This window comes from Pyrus communis, chromosome 13 (assembly GCF_963583255.1).
Source record: "Pyrus communis chromosome 13, drPyrComm1.1, whole genome shotgun sequence".
Taxonomy (NCBI): Eukaryota; Viridiplantae; Streptophyta; class Magnoliopsida; order Rosales; family Rosaceae; genus Pyrus; species Pyrus communis.
This window is the reverse complement of record NC_084815.1, coordinates 3,663,718-3,686,238: the sequence shown is the minus strand read 5'-3', so window position 1 is coordinate 3,686,238 and position 22,521 is coordinate 3,663,718. Positions and strand designations below refer to the sequence as shown.

Sequence of the window (22,521 nt, the reverse complement as noted above, 5' to 3'; positions counted from 1 at the left end):
CACGTGATCGGTGATCATTTTAGTTTTCTTACAAGAAAAGAGGATGATCATTTTCGCACTCTAATTTTCCACACTCACACCTCTTGTTTTTGAAGTGATTGAACATAAAAATCATATACCAGTGGATCAGCAACATGAAATTCATTTAACCCTTAATTTAAACATTTGAATAATGATTATATAACCCCAAACACTTGTACATAGTTGTTAAAAAAAATAAAAATAAAAAAAATAAAAAAATAAAAAATAAAAAAAAGAAGAAGTTACTTTTGGTGCATTGGAAAATTGAGACTTTATTAAAACAAAGGAAGGGGATGCTGGGCAAACGAATGGGCGCGGGATCTTTGGTCCAAGAAAAAATAAAAGAACGCCTGGTGGGAAAATTCAAGCGCCATGCTAAAAGCTATTATTTGAAACGTGTCATCCGTACCATAGAAGGTAGAGACCTGAATTTATAGACAATTCACTTTATGGCATGATGCGAAACCTTAAAAGAGGAAAAAAGTGTCATATGAAATTGTCAAATACGACACAACGTTTAAACCGTAAATATTTGTATTTAATGACTTACACAAAAGTAATGCTGTAAATACGAGATTATATGCAAGTATTACTACATAAACTTCATGAATGTCATGAATAGTATTGTTTAAGGCATGCCAGTACTCTAGCGATTAAAACCTTAATTAAAGTCGTTATAACAAACCTCTCATTCTTTTGGTGGTAGCAAACCTTGGTTTGTTTAAGCAACGAGGTCAATATTAGAGTGGATGCACAAAGCACGGAAAGAAATTGCATGGTACTAAAACACTAGGACACGGTGCTACTAATTCATGAGTTACAATGGATGAAAAACAGGGTTATGTCGTAGGCTAATATATAACCATTCGACGTGATATAAAAAGAGTGAGTCTATCTCATCGCATTAGTGATCAACAAATGAGAAAGATAAAAAGAATAGGATAATGAAACGGTTATATCCAAGATTTTTTCCATCAAGCACACTAATACGTTTTGTTCCCAAAGCGAGTTCGCCGCCAACCGTTGCAGCACCATCTGCTAAAATTTGTTGGCACGTTGATATATAACTAATGGAATGTTTGTGATACCTTCGCATAAAAGCAAAGTATTGCACACGGCAGTACTTTCGGAAAAGAATGAAATTTACAGTAGAAATGCATTAAGATTATTATTTTTTGGATTGTTTCAAGTAAAAAGATATTGTTACATTGATTGTTTTATTTACCAGCAGCCCAAATGAGCAAGCACATCTACCCAAATACAGAATTACCTGAAAGCACTTTCATCCACAGTTGCATTTCAAGGGCAGCAGTTGCCCCACTCACTCTGAATCCAAGATTTTTCGCCTCATCGGCATGATGGATAGCTCCCCAGTATTAACAGTTGAGAATTGGGATCTCGCAACAAAGTCGTTCAAATGTGCACAGTCGCCAGCCGCCTGTAAGCTTCCTCAGTTGGAGGCTTGAAAGCCAACTTCCAGCTCACAATCAAAAGAAAATGAACGTTTAGTTTAAGGCATAATGAACCCGCTCGAGGAGTTGAACAACCTGATTAACAGGTATTGGTACATTTCGTGATTTCAGAGAGGGCTTTGGTGTGCCTTGTGCACCAAAAGGTGATGCTAGTACAACCTCTTGTTGCATATTTGTGAGCTCCAAGAATTGAGAGAGCATGTCACCGTCAAGTATCTTAGGCACTCCCGCCTGCATCAACAAATATTACACAAAAAGCTCACCACCACACTCGAATACGGACATGCTAACGAAAATATTAAACATGCAGACATCTGATGCACTCCATATTTTAAAATGAAACTATATAGCAGCAATTTTTTTGTTTCTTTTTTTGCTCTCAAAGGCACATCGGAATTGAAAACTAAACCACCAAATTTATCAAGGTTTTCTTTATCACCGGGGAGGGGAATTCAAAGTTTGAACTTGGGACCTCTTCCAACACTGGAAACAGAAATACCACTAGACTAAGGGTTAGCTCATGATTTATCTAGGTTTTTCTTTGAGACAAATTCTAATCAACTTTTAGAATCAGAATCTAATTTTAACTGTCAATGGTGTATATAGCATATTCTAAATAGAACTGTCAACAGTTCATTCTACCAGATGAAATCAAAATTGGATGCCTAACATTGACCAATTTCATCATCATCTGTGTATATCTCCATAACAAATTTTAGGGCAAATGGGGAAAAACTGAAGGAAAAAAAAAAAAAAAGGATCCAATAGACAAATAGCATGCACATGAAGGCATGGAACACAGATCTACAATCCTACTTTCCTTACCGGGTTTTCACGACCACGATACTCATTGTGATCATTCCCAAGAATAGGAGCAGTTAACGGATGCACCACCAGTCTATCTTGGACAGCTTCTAAGAGTTCGTATTCTTCCCTGGAAAACATAAATAAAGAAATAAGCTTTGTTGTTAATAAAATAAATAAATTCAATATTTATTAAGCAGACAGACGGCAATGCAATGCAGTGCAACATAAAAAACAATGTCCATTTCTAGAAGTAGCCATGGAAACTTTGGTGCACCAGTGGCTGTGGGAACTGATAAAGACAAGCTTTCTTCTTAATCTTCATTAGCCCCACAAAAAAAGCCTGGCCCGACAGCCTACTGAGCTATCGCCAGGCCAGCCAATGAGCTAGCTCGGCAATGGGTCTTCAATAGGCCCTGCCCGTGGGTTGTGGGCCAAGCCTAAAAACAAATTCCATATTGTATATTGGTTGATTGTGACTAAATACTTGCACTTTAGGGTATAGACGACTGGTACCTTGTTACAAAAAATGAGTGGATTTGTCATTGAGCCATCTAGCTCAACAAAACTAACTCCCCTTTATCAACATGCTTTTGTCAGATTTACTTTGTTTTTGTTAATGGAAATATGAGTCATAAAACACAGGTTAAATGACCTGAAAATTGGGAGTGCTGGCTATAACATCTAAAGACTTTAAATTCATATCTAAGATATCAGACACCTTCTGTTTGTTGCAGAGCTCAAAGCATGGCAACTTTGATGAAAAAGAAGGTTAGCAAATGGGAGTTTAAGGCTATTTGTTTACCTGGATATTGGAACGAAGGTTATTATGCTTCCAAGCAGCGTACTCACAATGATAGCATTTCGAGAGAAGTCGATATTTCCATCACTGCCCTTCAATAGATCATCAGCTGGAAGTTTATATGAAAATGACCCCTAGAAAGAAAATTATTAATGTGAAGACAAAGTAAGCATCGTGACATCCACAACAAAATAATGGCTACTTTCAACCAGAATTTTAGCAAAGGCAATGGATATAGTGATACCATTAATCATTTTTATAGAATGGTGCTATCCGCACACCCATTTTTACCCTCCACACACCCCTTGTTAATTTCTATCCTTTGATCTTCTTCAATTCATTCAATCAAACGGCCGAAAATTGAAAAGGCGTGTGGGAAATAAAGAGGGGTGTGTGGACTGGATAGCACCACCCTTTTTATATATTCTCAAAAAAAAAGATTTTTTTTTTTTTTTTAGGTTTCCTTCATCATCAGCAACAGAAACTCTTAAATGTCAAGCAACCCTGACAATTGTCAAAAATGGGAGATTCTGTTCCAGACCAGGATCAAAAGAGCCAGCCAAATCCAAGGTGCGCCAGGTGTTCACCTCCGCCACAATTTTGACAAAAAGAGCTTTTACAATTTAAATTTAAAGTCAGGCTTGAAGATCCAATTTGAAAAAATACCCAATAATATTTTCTTCAGAACCCCAAAAACAAACAAAATAATAGCCCATTAATCTGTACTCTTTCCTATCCAAATAAAGGGGAAAAAACAAACATAATCTAATTTGAGATAGACACTGTACAACATTATCTTTACACTTTTTCCAAACATCAAACTATAAAACGTGTCAAAAAAGTAACGGTTCACAATTTTTTTCCAAGTACATGTTTACTTACAATTTGGTGAAAAATGAGATATTTATGAAAAGAAACAACTAGAAATTTGTGCCCATATGCAACATTAGAGTGTAAAAGATGTACCTTCCTGATGCTCATAGCTATCTCCCCCATATAATAAGCACAGCTCACTGTTAAATTACATTCTGGACTTGCACTATCTGGTTCACAGATTAGAAAGAAGGAAAAGTTAAATGGTATCACTTTCATCTGCACCAAATGTGCATGAACATAATCTCTAGATAAAATGAAGGAAACCAAACAATATGAAAGTATTAACAAGTTTCACTACAACCATTCTTTTTCTGTTAAGAATCCACAACAACATTATCAATTAAATTATCACCTACATTGACTTTCCCATAAGTGACAGCACAAATTCTCTTGAGAGTGTCAGAAGATCCATCACGACATGAAAAAAGTGTTATGCTCATTACCATTTAATTCAGGCTCTCTGAAATATAACATACCAATTGTAAAACTACAACGTTCAATTTCCCACAAAACCAATTCTACTATACCATCCAGCCAATTGTGGTGGAGCATCTCTCTTATGATCCAAATAAGAGAAACATTTCCAACAAGCATGTACCACGTTACCAACACATTGTACTTTGAATTCCAAACAGACATGAAATTGTTTCTTCATATTTAGAGCAGATACATAGATAGTCCAATGTTTCTCTATAAACCATTTTTGAGTTGCACTTCTGCTTTTGATGCAACCCTCAACTGGATTTTATAAGACATAAAAGCTGGAACAACTAATATATATGCCATTAATTTGTATTTTTACAGAAGTTATCTTTTACCTTCAGAGTAATCTGCAGATGAAAGGACAGCAATGCTTCCCTTCCGATCTGAAACAACAGCAGTATTGACATCCATAAGAATGCAATCAGCAACTAATCTCTGACATGGATCAAAGTACAGTTGCTGCAGCTTTTTGGAATCCTGCCACACAAGACAATATCAAGACAAATAATATAAATAATGGGTATGTTCCTGCTACTTCAAAAATATAAATCGCATGTCACTTTTAATGCAAGTCGAATGTGAAATGAGAGAGAGAGAGAGAGAGAGAGAGAGAGAACATGAAAATGACTGACAGAAATCCATAATGCTTACCTCATGATAAGCATAGAAAAGGACACCATCACGACAATCACCAACAGCAATTGTAGTGAAATGTGTAGTCAATGATGTAATCATAAAACGTGTCCTTGCCACATTAAACTTTCTCACTCTTTGCGGATTGTCATTAGGGAAACCACATACATAAAACTGAGAAAAGAAGAGCAAAACCTGTGTCAACAATTGTCATGCACTAAACCAGATTTACCTTTTAAAACATGCTTATAGAACAATATACATGTAAAAGAAAGAACAGAAGAATAAAGATAATTTAACACTTACAGCATTGCCAGCAGAAGCCAAGAAGTAACGATCAAGATAAGAGCAGATTGCAAGTACCATTCCAGACCATATGGATGAATAAGTGGGTCGAAACTGCCATGCTTCAGTTTCTTCAAGTTTAATTCCATCACAGCTAGTGTCATCTGGACTACTGCAGAGACTACTGCTAGAAAGCTGTTCTGTGGCATATCCAACAATTTCATGAAACGGAGATGCTCGTTGAGAAGATGACCCTGCCTTTGAGCAGAATGTCATTGAGCCACTGTCTGAATTTTGCACGTGTTCAAGACAAAGAACAATAAGACGGCCCTTGGTACTGCCAATAAGAATCCAGTTAGATTGGCAGGTCTATGAAACTGAAGAAATTGAGAGTGACCATCAACGCCCTGAAGGTAATTAACATTTAAGTCTTGAAAACTTCCATTTAAGCTGAACCTTTTAAACTTAGGCTGTGTGAACTTTAGTCAGAGAGAAGTAGAAAGCGGATGAGAAGTAGAAAGCGAGTGACACAGAGAGGAAATAAATACAAAGACACATGCTTTACCTCTCAGCCTCACCACTGGGCATTATGGCTGGACCAGAAGATAAGCTCGTCCCAACCACAAGAACTTGTTCGTTTCCAACCCTCACTAACTCCATTGATTTTCCTGTTTCACCGGGTTCAAGTTTGAAGGATGACAGCACAGACCCACTTAGAGGATCAATGCAACATACATCTGATGAGCATGTATCATCAATCAAATCAGTCCTCATCACAAGCAATAGCCTGCTTTCACTATGATAAAGGACCTCTCTCGGAGTGCCTCCAAGATGAAACTTCTGCACATTAAGCCTCTTGCTGTGCACCATCTCTACCTAGAATCATCATATAACATGGACTTGAATCAATACATCCGACTTCAAGATAATTTAGTGAAAAAAAATTATCTTTTAGTTAGAAAATCTTAGGAAAAACAATATCATTACTAACACAAGCCCCCAAGACTTGGGAGCTTTTATGCTTTACACACAAGCACTCATATAAGCTAGTACATAACATACATGTAATCCAAACATACTAAGACTTGCAATTCGTTAATTTGGTCCATTGAAGGTCTCAAATTCTCACAAATGTGGCGAAGGCAGAACTCAATGTCATGTCCTTCAACGATGCCAAATGACCTCACAAGCAAAGCCACCTAGCATCTAAAACAGACACTAATATGAACTTTACTAGGAAAGTGTTAGTTTATTTACTCCACCTTATCACTTTTGGATAAATCATGCAATCAATAAATTAGAAGCAAATCAACCTCGCAGATCTGGCCAGTTGCAGTCATTAGTCTTTTTTCAAATATTTTGATTTCCATTCAGAGTTTCAATGTTTGATGACACTTAGTTTACCAGGCAAAGACATAAAGCATAGGTGAGCATACAATTATATATTAGGGAACTAAAGAGACGTTTCTATAGGATTATGATTTATGCAACAAACCTCAGTCCAATTTTAATCATATAATTCCCATAATCCTATGTACCCAAAGCCACCCAGTAATACTAAAAAAATTCCACTTTTTTCTGTTTTCTCTTCAAAACCCATCTCATGCCATTACCAATAATCAACGCTACAAGAAGTACCAGTAAATGGACCACAATATTTACAGTTCCCAAATTAATGTACTCTTCTCTTTAGATATGAAACCAAGAAAATCTAGAAATCTGTGAAAATTAAATCTTAATTCTTTAGATGAAACAACTCCAGTTAATATGATAATATTTTCTGAGAAGAGTTAATATGATAATATGTAAATGGCATAATTACAAGATGACAAAGTATAACTACAAACAAACAAATTTTTTTTTATGAGACTAGATTCAACAAAATGAAAGCTATAGACCAACAAGAGCACAAGACAATATGGATAGAACTCTCACCAAATGTAGACAGTTCTCTGCAACAAATAAAACTCCCTTAGGGCATTCGACATAACATACAGGAGTGACATGTGTTGATGATTGAAATGAGATAGAAGTGTACGAGATACTGTGCCTTGCAGTATGTAACAACCAAGGCCTATCACTGAGAACAACTATATCACCATCTAGCGAGTCACTCAAAGGAACCAAGAAAACAGGAGTGATGCCAATGCGACGAGTGGCAATCAATTGCAGCTCAACAGGATAATAGTCCTTTGTCTTCTCATATAACTTATCATATATTTGTCGGCCAACAAGACTGCGACTGGTTAAAACAGACAGAGGCATTGCAGAGGCAGCAGGCCATTCGAAACGAAGTAGCATTCCATTCCTCAATCCCGCAAGGACATACAATCTGTCAACTAATACAAGCCTTACATCTTGAGGAATGCAACCACTGATAGCTGTTCCTAAAGTATTTGTTAATGAGATCATCCCAGAAGCAAGAATTGTCACGCCTTCATTAGGCAAATAAGACAAAACTTCCACTGAGGGCTTGTGTGTGCCAATAACAAAGGTATTGCTTACGTCGACTCCAAATGGGAGAGTATTAGTGGTTTGCCCAAAACATTTATGAGGAATAGAAACACATGATAATTCATTTTGCAAGCTCAAATGTTGCATCTCATAAATTTCATACTGATGTGACGAAAGCACTCTGACCCCAAGAATGAATAAAAAACATGGATTAGATGAAGAAACAACAATGAGATTATGGCCAACAGCCCCCAAACTGATACTCATATTTTCTGGGAACCAAGATGTGAAAACAGGAGAAGGAAGTGGAATACCTTCAGAATGGGCAGCCTTGGTGGGCAAACAGACCCTAACTGCATTTTTGTGAATCTGAACCAGCAACCCATCATTTACAATACCACAAGCCAAAGTACTAACATCAGGCTGAAAACCAACAGAATCCGTCACATCAGTAAAGCTTAAACCAACTGATAATACCCTGGTCTCCTCTACAAATGATAGCACAAGAAAAGAATGGTAAGAATCAATTACTTTCATTCGTAATGTCCAAGTACCAGTAATTCCTTGATAAATAGGTGCAGTCCTTAATAGCTTTTCCACACTGATACCACTTCTAATAATCCTTAATGATCCCTCAGGTGCCACTCCACAACAGGCAAACATTTGATCATGTTTTTCATCATGGTAATCCACAACTGACATATCCAACACTGGGGCAATATTTTGAATAGGGCTTGTGTAAAGAAGCATTCCATTTTCCATTTTCAAGACCATTCCATCCCCCATGTCTACTAGTGCAGCAAGAAACCCGCCTTCAGCCCACAGAAGTGCCTTGGATGGTGAACCTTGGTAAAGACATTCAGATTCTTGAACCTTGGGGCCATCAGGACCAAAGATAATTTCGATCATGAAATACTCTCCTGTATCTGCACAAACGATCATTCTAGGATTTTTTACATTCCCCAGTTCCCAAGACCATGAACACACATGTTTGTAAGTCACATTCACATTGTATTTATCACCGTCTATGCACATTGGATCTAAATCGCTCAGTTCTAGTAAAGCACAAGCAGCTACATTGAATAAACCTCCTTCATCATCAACCTGAAGTACTCTAGACAGATCACATCCTCTAGATGACTCTTGAACAAAATTTGCCTCATCAACCACATTGGATAAGAAATTTGGGCTTGTTCTACAGACACAGAAGGGGTGGTGTGCATCTCTAAGATCCATTAGGAGAGCATCACCCTCCCTAAACATAAAAGCAAATCCAGGGGAATGAGGAACTTCAACAATACTATGTGCTAATGGTCCATCTTCTACGTATGTAGAAATAACATATATATCCTGATCCCTAATATTCCATCCCAGTAACAGCAATTCATTAAGGACTGCATCTCTCCTGCAATTCCAATTGTATATAGGTTCATCAGAAAATAGAACAGAAAAATGACTTCTATCCTCAAACCATGTAAGCATTGAAATCACAATTTTTTGGAATCTCCAAGTACGCACGATAATCATACCTATTTAGAATAATGGCAAGTACAGGACTATGCCCCTTACTTGATTGCCTAGGATCCTTTGAAATAAAGCTCATGCTCCATATAGTACCGTGAATACTGTTTTTCTGGACTCTGGCAGCACTCCCATCTAGTTCATTTTCTGGGGGAAATAGTATTTTCTGAAATTGATCCACAACAGAACACCTCAATAACTTTGCATGAATATATTGGTATCCCAAAATTAAATAAAGCAGCTTCATATGTTTTTTTTTTTTTTCATTATAAACAAACAATTCATACGTAATTTTCTCTAGCACACACATTAGCGTAAAACATATCACAGGAAAAGGGGAAAGCAGCTCAACCTTATCAATAATGTCACTGCCTCCAGACAACGAAACAGAGAACATAGCCAAACGGTTTTCATAAGCACTAGCAGCAATGAAACAGCCACTGCAAAAAATAAAAAGATTAATCAAGAGTTTAGGACTGCAGAAAAAACAATTAGAATACCAACAGCTTATTTTCACATATTCTTCAATTCTTTCTTATTTTATTCTCTCCCCCTCCCCAACTACCAAAAGAAAAACTAACTTTAATTGTTTTATTCAACAATATTTTAAAATTACACTTTTCTACCACATAAGAACATGCAAGAGAAATTAAACTAAAAAGTCTAAAATTAATATTCTCAAGCAATATCCAAAATTTTCCAGGAAAACAACGAGACATTTAGTAAACAAACAAAGATACCTATTTATTGTCACAACTATTTCAGGCTGCACATCCATGAATTAAAGAATGTACACTGACGTAAAAGAAGACATAGCACCACAAAGGCAACAAAAATGAAGAAGTTCACAAGAGAAAGACAAAGAAATGGAAACCATAACAAGTCAACTTATCAAAATTCACTGAAAAGTAAGAATTATTCCTAAGCTTTCTCATTCCCCAATAACATGCAATTATAAAGCTACTTCAAATAATGACCAGGGGCAAAGATACACCTCAAAAAGAAATTTCATTACGGAAATTGAAAGGAGATGAGAAGGAATACGGAACACATATTATGCCGGAATGCATATTCTTTTTCAAAATTTCAAATTACAATGGAAAATTACCTTGAATCGATTGCTAGCATTCTTCCAAGCTGATTCCTTGAATTTCCAGGATTAGAAAGTTGAACTTGTGTCACAGGAAAAAACCTAGGTAAACATTTCCAAGTTAGATAAGAGTACCCGCAGAAGAAGGGTCGATTATTAGTGTTGACAATTTGGAAGATAGAATTTTGGAGCATGTATTGTTAGGTTCAATTTCTATACTTCGTGGAATCTAGCATTTACTATCAAAACCTTTTGCCTGTCTCTGGAGAGGCTTCCTAATTTTATTGCACAGCTCATAAAGTAGAAACCAAAACCGAAAAGTTGAATACAGCTAAAACGTAACTTTACCTGTGCATTTCATTGCAAAACGAGAGAAACGAGAGCTTCCCAGAATCAGAAATAACAACCAAAAGGTCTTTACCCACCATCTACAACAAGAAGAACTTATTTCACTGAATACAAATTTAGATAATTATCGAAAACAACAAGAAAGAAGAAACGATTCTTGAAAGCGAACGAAATACCTGCGGGTTTTGTGTGCAGAATTTGTCATTCCAGGGTAGAATGGAAATGTCTTTAATGGTACCAAACACAGGCTGCTCACATATAGATTGTACAATCCCATCTTCCCCAATTATTACCAACTCTATTGAAGTCTCCTGAAATTTACCCAACTCCGATTAAGCTTTTCGGAACAGCATATTATCTTTGTCCTAATTCCCAACAAAATTACAATCAAACACGAAGAGATTGATCATTTGATCCCAAAACTACCCTACTGCTAAAAAAAGCTGCAGAAATGAGAGAGAAGAAGAGAAATGACCTTGCCGAAGACAACGTCGTAAGAGTTGGGGAAGCGGATGTGACCGTAGAGGACCTGAAGAACGACGCTTCCGCGGAGGACGCACTTGGCGAGGTAGTAAGAGCTGGTGGAGGAGGAAGCCGACGACGACGATCGGGACTTGGCGGAGGAACACTCTTCCTCTGAAACGGCCATTGATGACGATGGCTATGAGGAATTTTCAAAAGCTAGGGTTTCTGTTTGTTTCCCGAGAAAACTTAACCCTCTCTGGTTTTCCGACAACTTGGACGTCAGGAGTATGTCATGGTATGCAAACGCCACAGGTGTCCCCGGATAGGGAGAGAGTTTATGATTACTTAATTAATTATTCAACTAATCCCTATCTAATTTTTTTTTTTTTTTTTTTCACACTATTTCATAATTCATACGTTTGTGAGACGTAAATTTATAGTTTGATACTTGGTTCTCCTTTGGTATTATTTTTTGTTTTTTGGCAGAAAATTGCTTCACTTCAAAATAAAACAACAAAAGATGTTTGATAAAAATAAATGTTTTGGTTATTCTAAAAACAATTAGCTCCAAACAGCAGTTTTAATACAACGCAGAGTTGAGCTTTTAATGAATATTTTCAATTCATATAATACTCTCATTAGTTTTTTAAAATAACATTATTTACCCTTCTACACACATTTTTTTTTTTTTGGACAACAAAGTAAGTGCTACTACTTACCACTACAAACACTAACCTTATACCACCACCATTGTTGCCACCACCACAATGGTCACCTCCGCTGCCACCACCACCACCAAAATGGCTACCTTTCCCACCGCCGCCACCACCACAACAATGGTAACTGCCACCACTATTAAAATTGCAACCACCGCCATTGCCTTCATCGTCATTGTCTCCATTGTCAACGTTAACATAACCAAAACTGCCACGACAACTACAACCACAACCACCGCCACCATCATAACCATAACTGCCACCACAACGACCACCACCACCATCGTTGTCGCCACCTCTACCACCATTGTTACCTACCCTAACCACCACACCCCCTATTAGCACCACAAGCATACCTTCACCATTACAGCTACCATCATCATCACCATCCCCCACCACCACCACTGTTGTCGTCTCCACCACCCTATACCATGTCCATTTTTGTAATTATATACAATTATGTCACTTCAGCATTAAATTTTACCAAATGTTTTTACACTGTTTTTTGTTTTTACATTGTTTTTCATTCTCACAACTTTTTAAAATATAGTTTATCAAACACTCAACTACTTTATTTACAATTGATATTCTTATAGCAGAAACGGTTTTTTTTTATTTTTTTTTATTTTAAGTACATCACTTTCAAACTAGCCCTTAACTATTGTGGTTTGGTCAAAATATTCATAGTTTAAATATAGTTAGGTAAATAAAAAAATTTACATGTAATTGCTCTTCGCATGATGAGTGCAAAGGATTTCACAAAATATTCAAAGTTGATGGCTAAAATCGCTATTTTATTTTAGTGATAAAATCACTATTGCTCGTCATGACATCCTTTTAGACTATCTGCAACCGATTGCCTTCAAGATTTTTGTTGTTTAATGTAATTTTCTCTTAAAAATAAAATTGATGACAAATTTTCTTGGAATGTCTCTATCTGTCGTTATGCTTGGTAATAGGAAAGAAAATTTATTAAAACTATTTCCTTCTTAAGGACCTAAGAATGTAAAGCAGTTTTGTAGTGTTTGGAAAAATTGTGAGATTTCATCACATGGAATGGGAAACCTTCATTCATGCGAAACAAGCGTTACCCAATTTTTCTATATAGGATGGAGATCTACTCCGGATTTCTATCTAGAGCCTATGAACCAAAAGATTTGGATCGTTCAAGAGAGAGAGATCTGGACCGTTCAAGTTTTTGGATGTTGTGAAGGGACCAGGGGAATGGCCATTAAAGAGCCGAAGGATTGAAATTAAGTTGTCCAGATCTCTGAGTCCACGGGCTCCGGACACAAAGATCCGGAGTGGATCTCATTCCTTCTATATAGAATATTTAACGTTCTATTATTTATGACAACTCGATATTCCGTTTAATAGCCGGAAAAAAGTAAGAGGCAGCACCGGGGGTGCATCATTTTCTTCTTCATGATTACCACCCAGTCCACAAATCCGTTCTTAAACATAGTCGTATGCAATAACCACACATTGTTCTTGTAGACGAGCACTTGAATTTGTCAAAGTTATGTTTCCTTGTTTGCTAATATACAGAAAAATTGCAGAGCAGTAGAACCAGATAGAATACTATCATGCACCACCAACATTCAATAGTTTTTACTCGGTTTACAAAGAGAACCGAATCGCCTATCCTTTGTACCGGAACACACAAGAACCGGTATGAAGCATAGTACAAGGTGAATTTTCTAATGAATTAATTAGATGCAACTCTCAAAGAGGCCTTTATCGGTGGCAGAACAAACACGAGAACACTCCCTACTTTAGAGCAAAAGATGTACCATTGTCCTCCAACGTTCCAATAGACTCCTTGAGAAGTCTCCGTGCTTCTTCTCTCCTCCTAAACAAGAAAGTTAAGCAAACGGTCATAAGCAATTACATAATTCAATCCGCACGTCAACAGTTGCACCACTAATGACACCATGCAGATTAAAAACCAAGGAAGTAAAATGAATCAAAGGCTTTTTTTTATCTTGAACATTTAGCTCAAAGGAAATCGGGGTGAGTAGGTGATCGATGGCGGAAAACGCACATAAGAAAGAAAAAAAAGTGACCATAAAAGGGGTTGATCGCAAAACCCACACCAGGTAAAATAAAAAAGCAAGAACAAGAAACAAAGCAGAATATTTCAGCATCAGATGTCACTAGATTTTCAGTAATTGATTAAACATACCTCTTTATATCCTCCACAGCTTGTTTACGACGTTGTATCTGAAGTTCTAGAATGTGAATTAGCGTTGCTCTAGCCTGTATAATAAAGGACATTACAAACTAACATAGTTCTTCAAAAGATAAAACAATAAATCACATTCTAACACTCAAAAGAAACTTACCTGATGAGGCCGCAATGAGTTGAGAAGATGATGCAAGTTCTTGAAGATAAGAGATATCTCTTCCACTCTCCTTGCATATTGTGATGGTCTCTCTACAAGAATATCAGCCAGCTCCAAAATGTGCAGCTGCAATTCTCTGTTAAGTGACCTTAGTTCCTTCTTAAAGTCTAAAAAGGACCGCCATTTATGTCAGAGACGCATAAAACACTTTACAAGAAAAAAAAAATCAAAAGCGTGTACATGCCATAAGAAAACACTAGAATAAACACAAACATACACGTATCTGCATGATCAGGTAGTTCATATGTGTTTCTTGTTAAGAATTATCAATCAAATAGCACTCTGCAAACCAAACCATACAAAAGCTCTAACGTGCTCTTTAATGTTCCTCTCCTGTCTTGAGATGTATTCATCCTAAATAGGGTTCATTCAAGGGGTCATATTTTAGACGTCAATGTCTGATCTACAAGCATGAAAATATTTTCAAGTATGGATTGAATATATTCCTGGCACCTAGAAAACGATGCAATTGGTAAAAAATGTGCAGTAACATTTCTCAACATTTGCTACTTCTTTTGCTTTTGAATGCATTGCATAAATTAGTTCTTGCATGAGAAAGTTGTAGGCAGCTGTAATTTAGAGAATTCATGAGAATATTTCTCAGCCTAGTAACTGTGTTCTAACTTAGCAAAGAAAATTATCAATAACTAGTTTATGAAAAACAAAATCCATAATTCAACCGACGCTAAGAAGAAACTATGAAATTGATGATTGGACAATGCCTGAAGCAAGAAAATATTCACATTAATTCCTAAAATTCTAAAGCAATATTTGAACATGACATAGAAATAATTAAAACTAGAACTGAGGTGGGCGTACCAATATTTGGGCCTTTTGGATACAATTGACGCACTCCCTGTTCTTCCAAGCTTGGAAGTATCTCATCAATCTATATAAAAGATAAAACTAATTAAGAAGAAATTACAAGGAATGCAATGACGATCAAAGTCATTCCGAATATTAACAGTAAAACCCATAATTTCATATATTATTGAAAGATAATTCAAAACTCAAAAATCAAAACCTACAATTTTAAAGGTGCAAAATATTACATTCCCGGCTTAAGCAACTGCCATAAACATGAGATGGCATTCTTCAAAAAATAAATTAAAAAAGATTTAACTTACACCAAGATTCTCGCATAATATATTCGTGACAAACCAGTTTTCAGAAATCAAATAACAATGTTTACATAAAATTTGACAGGCAGAAATCAAGGAGTGGCAAAAGCTCACAGTGTGATTGGCACCATAGCAAATGAATGGGCCTTCAATCGGAGGGGGTGGCTCCGGAGCTGATTTAGGGTCTTGCAAGTAATCTTTGTAGAGCCTATAATATGGGGGTGGTGGTGGATACGTCGATGTAGCCATAGCAAGCACCTTTTGGGCAAACCTAAATCAAACAAGTTGAAGAAAACAATAAGTTCACTTTGAAAAATAAACGAACATTCTCTGTTGAACTCCCCTTGTCTCTCCCTCCCTCTCCGTTGTGTCATGCTCCACAACCTACACAGGTCCCTGCCTACAACCACCCCCTCCTCCTCGTGCACCTCTCTCTCTGTCTCCCTTGTCCGCTCTCTGACCATCCCCTATGTCTAAGAACTCAAAATACACACAGAACCAACGCAACCACCTCAAGAGAAACTCGTGAAATCAAACTGAAATAACCTAATCCATATCATTAATAAAGCACCCAGTTATGCACATAGAAACACAGAATCTAAACCTAGAAACCCAGTCTCTCCCACATCATGACACCTACACCAACAACGAACACGCAACCACACAATTCGTTCTTATGACAACAAACACCAAACCACAAACCCAAAATTTAGTTTTGACAGACCCAAACACCTCCATCTACATCTCCACCACTCTAAAAAAAAAAAAAAAAAATCCCAACCCACAATCAAATGCACTCTACCAAACCAAAGATCAAAACCCATCTCAAAGATTTTGTTGGCTGAATGTTTGGATTATAAACAGTGACATTGATATAAGCCATTGTCAGAAAAAATAACAAATTAGTAGTAAACAATGGGTTCCAAAAATAAAATCGGAAATTCATAATAATACAAATGTAAAATGAGAGAGCGTGATAATCGAACTCACCTAAACTCAAAAACCCTAACTTAAGCAGCCGAGATTGAATTTGGGAATTGATAGATAGATTGAAGGAGATGAATTACTGAAAGAGACTTCAATATTCGAACAATCGTGGAGGTCGATTACCAATTTGCCCCCCTTTCACTCGTAGACTTGCAGTGGAGCTCTGAGTGAGATGAAATGGATGTCGAGGAGGATGAGTGCTGGGCTTGCGAAACAAAAGTCAGAAGGAAAACAAAGAAAGGGGGGAGGGGCTTGGTTCCTCTTCTTTGCTTTTTGAGTTAATTATAATTATGCCCCTTCACTTGTAGTGGTTATTTCACTTTGGTCCTCAGACCTTTTTCCATTTATCCGAAGTTGGTCTAAAATTTTTAGGTTGGTGTTAAATAAGAACAACAGTGACGTCAATTACGAAAGTTAATAAACTGAGAGATATTCAATTGGAACGTTTGTATGGTTAGAAATGATCATGATGCCAAACACGTTAGCAAGGAAACATTTTAGGCCGACATCAAATTTCATAGTTTTTGCAAACCATAAAGAAATGAGATACATAAATAAGACATGCAGTTGCATGTGCTAAGATTAAAGAATGAAGAGACTCGGATTCTAAGTTGAAAAGGTGTTTCGTGAACCAATATTAAATTGAAACGATCATAATCATAATATTTGATCCGTCAATTTTCTAAAGTGAAAGTTAATTTTTCCAATTCGCTCGGATTTAGTGCCGCTTGAAAAACAACTTCAAATTGGAATGGAGGATTTAGTTTGGATAGAGTTGTCAAATTTTCAGCATAAATCCCCGAGATATTCATGCGGTTGCAAACTTAGGGTATGACGGTCGAGTAAAGGAGTTAGGGAAATGCGCTTTAAAAGTGACGATTATGTGTTGTTATGTTAACTTTGTAAATAAAATAAACTTTTTTTTTTTAATATGTTGAACGAAAAAATTAAAGGACCAAATTGATAAAAACCAAACAAGTAATTAACTTTATTTTTTATTTGGTCTATAATTGATAAAAGCCTCAACAGTTAGTACAAATTCATTCAAAACTTTAAATTTGGTCTATAATAAGAATACATGTATATTTTGTTTCCAAAAAAGAATACATTTATACGAGCTGACAATTTTTTTTTGGGAGTTTTAACGAAAAACCCATAATACTGTTCACTTTAACGAAAAACCACATTTTTACACTAAAAAGTCAATCATGGTACTATTCACTTTACCCTTTATTTTGTCCTTATCATTAAAACTCAAAGTTTTCAAGCCCTTTTCGTTAGTTTTCCTTTCTTTTTAATATGCATTTGAGATTCATTTATGCAGTGACGAAAGATAAAATACAAAAGCACAAATACTAAAATCACGTCACTCAGTACTACAGTTTGGTGGTATTCCTCTTCACTTGGGAGTGAGAGGTCTTATGTTCGAATCTCGTGGATGGAAAATTTGATACCAAATTAGGTTGTCCATTATGTGGCTTAGCCGAACTCCCCCTTCCCTAGTGTAAAAATATCGATGTACTAAAAAAGGAAAAATACTAAAATCACAAGACCGATAACAATCGACCCAAACATTAAAATATTAAGAATGGAGAAGGCGAGGGCCTGGGGCTCGCAACAGAATTTTCTAGTTCGGGGGTATTGATTGAAGACAGCTGAGGTTCCAGTATAAAACTAATTTGTCATATGGAGAATAGCCCAACTTACTTATAAGCCCATGTAAGATCTCTCATCTCGTCAATGTGGAATTCATTCTTAACATTGATCTTGATTTAATCTTTTTGCCAGTTTGGTAGTGACCAGATTCACCGCAAATAACATAATAGGTGTTTGGTATATTAAAAGTTCAGGCAGTAAAGGCACCGTAATGGGATATGACAAGTGATAGAATGCAACTATCATAATCTACTTGAGTGACTAGCATCACAAAATTGCCTTCGTGTCTGTAATTAAATATGAATTCGTCGCTGACAAAACATTCTTTTGATGAAGCCCACTTGTTGTAATCAACCGCAACACTGGAAATCCCCCCTTCCATCGCTGACATAACATTCTTTTGATGAAGCCCACTTGTTGTAATCAACCGCAACACTGGAAATCCCCCCTTCCAAATCGCCGCCAACCGTATAAACAGCGGCAGAACAAGCACCAAAGAAAAGCATCATGATGACAAAAACTCACGGCAAGAGTGTTCCTAGAGCCATGACTAAGCAGTAATCAATAAACAAGCAAAGATGGAGCAAATAGACACAATTAAAACACCAAGCAAGGATGCAGTAATGCCTCACCATGCGTATATATGGATATAGACAGATACATACATTGGCGAGCGTTTTTTATTGTCCCAAATGGAAAATGTTTTCCAAATCCACTTCAAAAATGGTTTTCCAAAATCCAATTACTAGTAGTAGTAGGATATCTCTTTAGATTTTTTACAGTTGCTATCACCTTTTCCAGTGGCCACCACCTCCGTCCTCTCGAGCCTAAAGTACTTGTTGGGCAGCTTGACGGTGGTGGTCATCTCCATTTTCCCAAGCCACGATTTCGGTACTTAGAGTCGTTAGATCCAATTGTAAGTGTCATACTTTGGGGTTACATCTAGAAATGTACGGCACTTGTCTCTGCTTTGTCAAGATATTAAACCATCTACACTCGAACAGTATCACAGGTACAAGAAGTTGAGGACATTTATATTGCTTCCTCGTGATCCAACCAGTCTTAGTGAAGTTCCTCATGATTTTTTTTCAAAGTTGCCATGCTTAAGGGTGTTGAATTTGAGTCGTAGTCAAATCACTGAGTTGCCCGAGTCCATTGGAAAATTGATGCACCTTCGATACCTCAATCTTAATGATACCCTTATCAGAAGATTGCCAAAGTCGTTACCAGATATATGTCGGTTAGAGATACTCAAGCTCAAGAATTGTTCTAAACTCCATGAATTGCCTAAGAACTTAAAGAAATTGAGTAAGTTGCGACATCTTGACTTTGATAGACCCAATCAAATCAGTTCCTGGCCAAAAAATCTTGGGAAATTAACTCTTCTGGAAACCCTGCCCGAATTTAGAGTGGGAAAAGACAGAGGATGTAAAATTGAGGAGCTTAAGAACATGACGTGCCTTCGTGGATCACTTTCCATAAAAAATCTTGAGAATGTGGCAGATGTTGCAGAGGCTGAGGGTGTTATTCTACACAACAAGCAATATCTTGAAAGTTTGGGATTACACTGGAACAATGGAACCAGAGATGCAACAGTTGAAGAAGCAGTTCTTGAGGGCCTTAAACCTCATGATAGGTTGAAAAGGTTACAAGTAGCAGGTTATTTGGGTTCAAACTTTCCAGATTGGATAGGCCAATTATCGTTCTGCAAGCTTGAAAGTATTCGTTTGGAGAAGTGCCAATTGTGTACAGTACTTCCTTCTCTTGGTCAGCTTCCAGTTCTTAAAGAACTTGTCATTGAAAAGATGGGTGCTTTAACAGACGTGGATCGTCAGTTTTGTGGGTTGGCAGGTTCTTTTCCATCCTTGGAGACACTAACATTTTGTGACATGCCGAAGTTGAGAATTTGGTCAGGAATCAATGAAACTGACATGCCTCGCCTTACAGAGCTTTGCATTGATTCTTGCCAAAATTTGGTCACCCTACCTTCACTTCACCACCTAACTTCACTTGAAACTTTAGACATCAACGGGTGCCCTCAGCTTCTATCAATTCCAGGCGAAGGACTACCACGCTCACTCAAACATTTGAGCATTTCGGACAGTGACATATTAAAGGAGCGGTGCAAGGGAATAGATGGTGCCGGTTGGAACAAGATCAGATGGATCCCTGAGATAGTGATTGATGGTGATGAAATTCCAATGGACGGGCGTGGAAACTGAATCTTGGTGCATCTCCATCAACCCACGAAGCTGTTCTGAGCTTGACAATAAGGTACTTGATGCTATGTTTGAACTAAGATGATTGGTTATTTGATCTTCTCAACTTTTGCTGTTTGTGCTTCTTCATCTTCTTCTTAGTCTGCATATTTGTGTGACTGAATGCTAAGCTTCTGCTATTTGTGTGGTGTGACTGAATGCTTAGTATGCATATTTGTGTGACTGAATGCTAAGCTTTTGCTATTTGTGTGCTTCTTCTTCATATTTGTGTGACTGAATGCTAAGCTTTTGCTATTTGTGTTGGATATGTTACCGGAGCAAAAAACTTATTTTACACATGCAGGATAAACTAATTGATTGCATCTGCATTCATATTTTGTGCAGGTGGAACACGGAGCCCTCTGTTTAGATTGATCAAATGAGTTGAAGTATCCATCTGAGACCTCCTTGCAGATGAACTCCTCTCTGACCCTTGATACCTTGTGTTCTGACAAAGCTTGGCTGCTGCACAATTAGCAGCAGCTCCTGCTAAAAAAAAAAACCAATGTTATATATATACATACATACATATATATATATATATATATATATATATTTAAAGCGCCATTTTGTTGGAAAAAAAAACATGTATTGTTGATAGGCAGCAAGTGGTGGATTCTCATGGTAGATAGAATATTGCTCTTTGTTTGACTTTGCCTTGAGTTAAACCCTTCCCCTCTTTTTAGCATAGCTTAGATAGTAATATCATTTGCAACAAAAAAAAGTGTTGATAAAAGTCATTTATACACCCCTGAAGAAGGAGAATATGAACTATACTGAATAGGGAGAACATATTTGCTCTAACCAATGTGGCTACTTGTACTTGCATCTGCTACTTGCAAGTTAAGCAATGACAATACACTTAAATATACTATTAATTTTTTTTAATTGAAATTTTTAGAGGGACTTATTGTAGTAAATAATAAAGAGAAAAAGTCGATAGTAGGGGAGTGAAAGTGGGATATAAATTTAAAATGAAATTATTAAAATACCCATGACTTTTGAAACAAATACTAAAACCTTTTAGCATGTCAAGGCTATAAGGATATGAAAACAAGCAGGCAATCTACTACCAACATATATTAGAGTGCCTGCTTATATGAAAACAAGTACACGCGCACGCACGTGCATGTAGAAAAATTGGAGAAAACTAAAATTTGAAGACATGAAAAACATCACACGTGCGTGCGTGCCTGCACGCTTTTGCATATGCATGCGTATAATGACTATGGATAGAAAAACTATAAGATGATCGCAACCCAAATGGATACAACCCATTCTATAATGGCCCAACATCAAATGCTTGAATGATGATGTTTTTAAAATTGTTTGGCATTGTGTTATTTTTGCCTTCCATCTTAATTGTCTGACACTGTATTGAATGTTTTTATTATTTACAATACTTAGAGGGGTGTTGCCAATTTGTGTGACAGCCCGTCCCGGATTTTTCGTACCGTAGGGGTAAAATGACGGTTTTGCCCCTAGAGTGTTTGTTTCGTTGTGTGGTCGTTTTGGGGTTTTGGTTGGCTGATTTTGGACCACACACACACACACCCACACTCATTCCTATTCTCTGCCTTGTCCCATATCTGTCTCTCTCTCCCTTTCCTTTCTTCCTTGTACGGACAAGGTCAAACCCTTCGAAAACGTGGTAGATCGAGAAAGAAAACTATACATTTGTGCTCGTGAGGTTCTTAGGAGTTCAACCATACCCATTTCAGGTAAGGATACCTTCGTTTTCACGTCGAACTCCAGATGTTCAAATCGGAATACTGTTCATGCACACATAAATTCATGTGTTTTTGGGAATTTCAGGCTTATAGGAAGCTTGGTGAGTTCCTTAGGAAGCTCGGGGTGGTTCGTTTGAAGGTTTTGGACGTCGGGATCGTGAGTTGCAAGTTTGGCTGGATTTGGTGGAGTTTTTCCGGCGAGATTCCGTTAGTTTTAGTGCTTGAAAGTGGTAAGGTTTTGTTCCGCTAGTTGTAAGCTTCATTTTGGTACCAATTTTGTGAAATTTGGGTGAAAAACGAGTGAGAAATGAAGTTTGGAAAATTTCCTGGTGTTCCGGCGACGGCACTGGAGGTTGGCCGGAGAAGACGACGGAATATTCCGTCAGTTTGGACG

General features: G+C 37.1%; 3 protein-coding genes across 4 annotated transcripts; 1 reads left to right on the top strand and 2 right to left on the bottom strand.

The window, feature by feature from the left end:
* Nucleotides 1-1,116: 1,116 nt before the first annotated feature.
* LOC137712710 (uncharacterized) lies at nt 1,117-11,585 on the bottom strand. 2 transcript variants are annotated; one of them, XM_068451846.1, is made up of 15 exons: nt 11,265-11,585; nt 10,966-11,100; nt 10,790-10,869; nt 10,460-10,543; nt 9,704-9,791; nt 9,360-9,517; nt 7,312-9,235; nt 5,942-6,252; nt 5,398-5,713; nt 5,110-5,265; nt 4,794-4,935; nt 4,066-4,142; nt 3,103-3,233; nt 2,319-2,427; nt 1,117-1,724 (listed from the first exon to the last, which is right to left on the bottom strand). In XM_068451846.1, the coding sequence occupies exons 1-15, from the start codon at nt 11,436-11,438 to the stop codon at nt 1,527-1,529; spliced, it is 4,083 nt and encodes a 1,360-aa protein (XP_068307947.1). In that variant the 5' UTR covers nt 11,439-11,585; the 3' UTR covers nt 1,117-1,526. The 2 variants fall into 2 exon arrangements, with proteins under 2 accessions (XP_068307947.1, XP_068307948.1); XM_068451847.1 differs by having other exon boundaries at nt 10,966-11,154; nt 11,265-11,403.
* A 1,799-nt stretch (nt 11,586-13,384) lies between these two features.
* Nucleotides 13,385-16,724, bottom strand: LOC137713463 (mediator of RNA polymerase II transcription subunit 7a-like). The gene is made up of 6 exons (XM_068452762.1): nt 16,487-16,724; nt 15,611-15,767; nt 15,195-15,264; nt 14,316-14,482; nt 14,156-14,229; nt 13,385-13,822 (listed from the first exon to the last, which is right to left on the bottom strand). Exons 2-6 carry the CDS (start codon nt 15,743-15,745, stop codon nt 13,741-13,743), a joined length of 528 nt encoding a protein of 175 aa, XP_068308863.1. The 5' UTR covers nt 15,746-15,767; nt 16,487-16,724; the 3' UTR covers nt 13,385-13,740.
* Nucleotides 16,725-19,083: 2,359 nt separating this feature from the next.
* LOC137713980 (putative disease resistance RPP13-like protein 1) lies at nt 19,084-20,919 on the top strand. The gene is made up of 2 exons (XM_068453340.1): nt 19,084-20,413; nt 20,743-20,919. Exon 1 carries the CDS (start codon nt 19,306-19,308, stop codon nt 20,359-20,361), a length of 1,056 nt encoding a protein of 351 aa, XP_068309441.1. The 5' UTR covers nt 19,084-19,305; the 3' UTR covers nt 20,362-20,413; nt 20,743-20,919.
* Nucleotides 20,920-22,521: the final 1,602 nt, after the last annotated feature.